This window comes from Monoraphidium neglectum, assembly GCF_000611645.1.
Source record: "Monoraphidium neglectum strain SAG 48.87 unplaced genomic scaffold scaffold01384, whole genome shotgun sequence".
In the NCBI taxonomy this organism is placed as follows: Eukaryota; Viridiplantae; Chlorophyta; class Chlorophyceae; order Sphaeropleales; family Selenastraceae; genus Monoraphidium; species Monoraphidium neglectum.
Window position 1 is genome coordinate 1 of NW_014012244.1, and position 3,069 is coordinate 3,069.

A 3,069-nucleotide genomic window follows, 5' to 3' on the forward strand; every position below is an offset into this window, starting at 1 on the left:
CGCGTGCACGGGCCTCTCGCCCCAGGGGCTGAGCCGCGGATGGCTGAGGCCGGCGTGGATGGCGGGTGCGCATTCGTGGTTGAGCGCCAGAGACGTGCCCACGCCAAGGTGGACACCAGATGTGATATCGGACGTATTCAGCAAGCGCGACTCCACAAGGGCGCAGCTGCTGGTGCAGCGGCGCTGCACCCTAGCGGGCGCGAAGCAGGATGCGAGGCAAGCGCTGCCCACCAGCTCGCACCCTGACGGCGTTCGACGTGTGCGTGGGCACGCTGATCAAGGATTTATCGCGCCACAATGCAACCTTATTCGCAGCTCACCGTTGCTTGAGAGCCTCACACGCGCTGCAGATGGCGCCGGTGGGGTAAAACTTCGGACCTGGACCTCGGGTACGACCTTCCTCTGCAGGGTTCTCAATTAGACACTTGTTTTATGCTGAATATAGACACACTTGCGCCTTCCCTTCGGGCCGGGCGTGAGCAGCTGGGTCGGTGCCTGTTCCTAGGCTACAAATGTGATGTCGAGGCACTTGGCAGCACTTGAATTTACCATTATATACAGTGACAAGTGGGCGAAGTGGCTGGACATGTGTGCCCGACCAAGGAGATGAGGGGGTGGCACTCGCACTGGCCTCCTGAGCAAGAAAGCAGGTGCAATCTTCAGGAACAAAAATTTGATTCTTTTCGCCTTTCCAGTATGTGCTCGCTGCTTGGCAGCACCGCAGGACTTCGGCACGGGCACCGAAGGAGGCGGCGCCATCGGGCAGGGAAGTATCTGTGAGCCCTGAGCTGGGGTGCCTCGTTTGTGAGTGCGATGCATGTGCCTTACACGCCACTGGTAGATTGTATCGAGTTATACAAAAGCACACCGCTGCAGCAAATCCTGGGGTGGTTGAGTCGGCAGGAGGGGCCATGGGCGGTTTTGTCGAGGCATGGTGGTGTGGCGGGTACCGCTGCCGAACCAGGGAGCCCAGCTCTCGCCGTGACTGCGCCGCCGCCCGGAGGCATACAACCTTAAGGCCGCGCACCCAGGACGGCCAGCAGCCCCAGCAGGTGACTAACCAGCACTCGTGGCCCGCCTTTTGTACATCGTCTTCACCCCTGTGCTACAACAGCCCTGAGCAGGGTCCTGCTTGTCGCCACCTCCGTCTATCACCCCTGCCAGCCCATACTGCTGCGGCACTTACTCAAGGCGGTTGTAACTTTGCTGGCAGGGCATCAGGATATTCTGAAGGCGGCCAGAAAATGAAGAGGCGGCCCGTTCGAGTCGCAGGCACGCAGGTGAAAAACAGGGCGGGCCCTCCTTGGCAGGTAGCATAGTGAGAACCAAAGGAGGGCCCTATCGGCCCGGCCGGCCACGCCCGCGCCGCCGCCGCTCTTTGCTGCGCCAGCCCCGGCGCTTGCAGCCGCGCGTGCTAACAAAGGAGACATGGGTACACGAAATGCCGGCGCCCCAATGGTCTGGGCGCGGCGGCGGCGCGGCGCGCCTGCCTATGGAGCGATGCATGCAATTAAATGTGCATTGGCTGGGGGTGGCAAGAGGAAGCCCGGAAACAGCGCATGGGGGAGTGCCCAGGACCACCGGCGCGGCTCCGGAGCTCGGGGCCGCGCTCGCTCGCTCGGGCTGCTTGCGTCGATTATTGTGATGCCAGCGAGGAGGCCGGCCCTCTGCCTGTTTGGCCCGTGCAATTAGCGAAGCACACCTGCGCCGCATCGTGCTGCGGTCCTAAGGGGGAGCCGCACACGCGTGCAGACGCTCTCAATCGGTTCGGCCAAGTTCGTTGTGGTGACACACGAAACGCGACGCACAAAGCGGAAAGGAGGGGGGGCGCAAAAGTGCCGTTTCAAATGCTTGCAAAAAACGGGCTGGGCCGGGGAGCCACAGATTTCCTTAAAACCACAGCCTGGTGGCAGAGTCGGCGCCGCACTGCGGCCAACAAACGAGGCCGCCGCATGGCTGCCAAGGCGAATTGACTTCCTGATCGTGGCCGCCCACACCACGCGGCCCGGCCACTGACTCTGCAGAACGCTCAGCCGGGATGATGCTGCCTCAAGGCCGCCCCCGCAGGGGGCGCCGACGCCGGCTGCCGACATGGGCGCCGGCGCGGCACCTGGGGCAAAGCGCGAATTGCACGTGCTGAGGCGGGGGAGTGCCAACGTGCAGGCTGGAGCAGCACCACCCCGCCGCCTAGGGTACAGGTTGTTGCGTCCTGGCTGTCTCTCGACTGCCAGGCGCTGCCATTCAGGCGGAGACGCTCTCACTGCCGCAGCTGTCGCTGCCGCCGCACTCGCTCACGGCGCAGCTGTCGTCGCCGCTGGTGCCCCCGCTTGAGACACCCGCGCCGCCGCCGCCGCCGCCGCCGTCGCTGCTGCCCCGGCTGCTGCTCGCCACACTTGCGCCAAGCGCGCCCCCGTCAGCAACGCTGCTGCTCGCAGCGCCGCGGCGGTCAAGGCTGCCTACGCCGCCCTCGATGCCCATGTCGACGCCGCCGCCGGGACCCGGCTCCGCGTCCCCAGGCGCATTTGCCGCCGGGCACTGCTTGGCCAGCGCCGCCAGGCGGCTGATGAGTGCGGAGCCCTGCTGTGCATGCACCTTGCGCCGCTGCTCTGACAGCTGGCGCAGGTCAACCACCAACGTGGGCACTGTGGAAGGGGTGGGGGACGCGCGAAGGGAAAGGGTGAGGCGCTGGATGATGCGTTGCAAGCTCGAACAGCAAGGTGTTGCCGCAGGTACATATAGAGCCCCCACGCCTGCAGCAAGCGCATGCCATCATGCAAAGTGCATGCTTTCAGCCAACGCCATGCGAGCGCTGCATGAGGACGACACGCCCGCATGCGGACACCTGCGAGGTCGCGAGCCTTGCAGGAGCCAACAAGCGGCGCATGCATGTCGGGGTGCAGCCCATTCACCCCAGCATCAAACTCGTCGCGGCTCCCCGGCCCGGCGGGCAACCCGCGCGCCCCCAAACTCACGTGTCACCAGCAGGGACGAGGGCGAGTCGAGGAGGGCCAGAACATAGGCCGCGTCCCCGAACACGCGCCACATCATCGCCGCCGCGCCCTTCAAGAA

The 3,069-nt window shown here is 64.9% G+C and overlaps 1 protein-coding gene across 1 annotated transcript; it reads right to left on the reverse strand.

Annotated features, from left to right (window-relative positions):
- Nucleotides 1-2,241: 2,241 nt before the first annotated feature.
- MNEG_7684 (hypothetical protein) lies at nucleotides 2,242-3,048 on the reverse strand (the record flags this gene model as incomplete). The annotated part of the gene is made up of 2 exons (XM_014043842.1): nucleotides 2,242-2,642; nucleotides 2,973-3,048. The coding sequence occupies 2 exons, from the start codon at nucleotides 3,046-3,048 to the stop codon at nucleotides 2,242-2,244; spliced, it is 477 nt and encodes a 158-aa protein (XP_013899296.1).
- Between the last annotated feature and the right edge of the window lie 21 nt (nucleotides 3,049-3,069).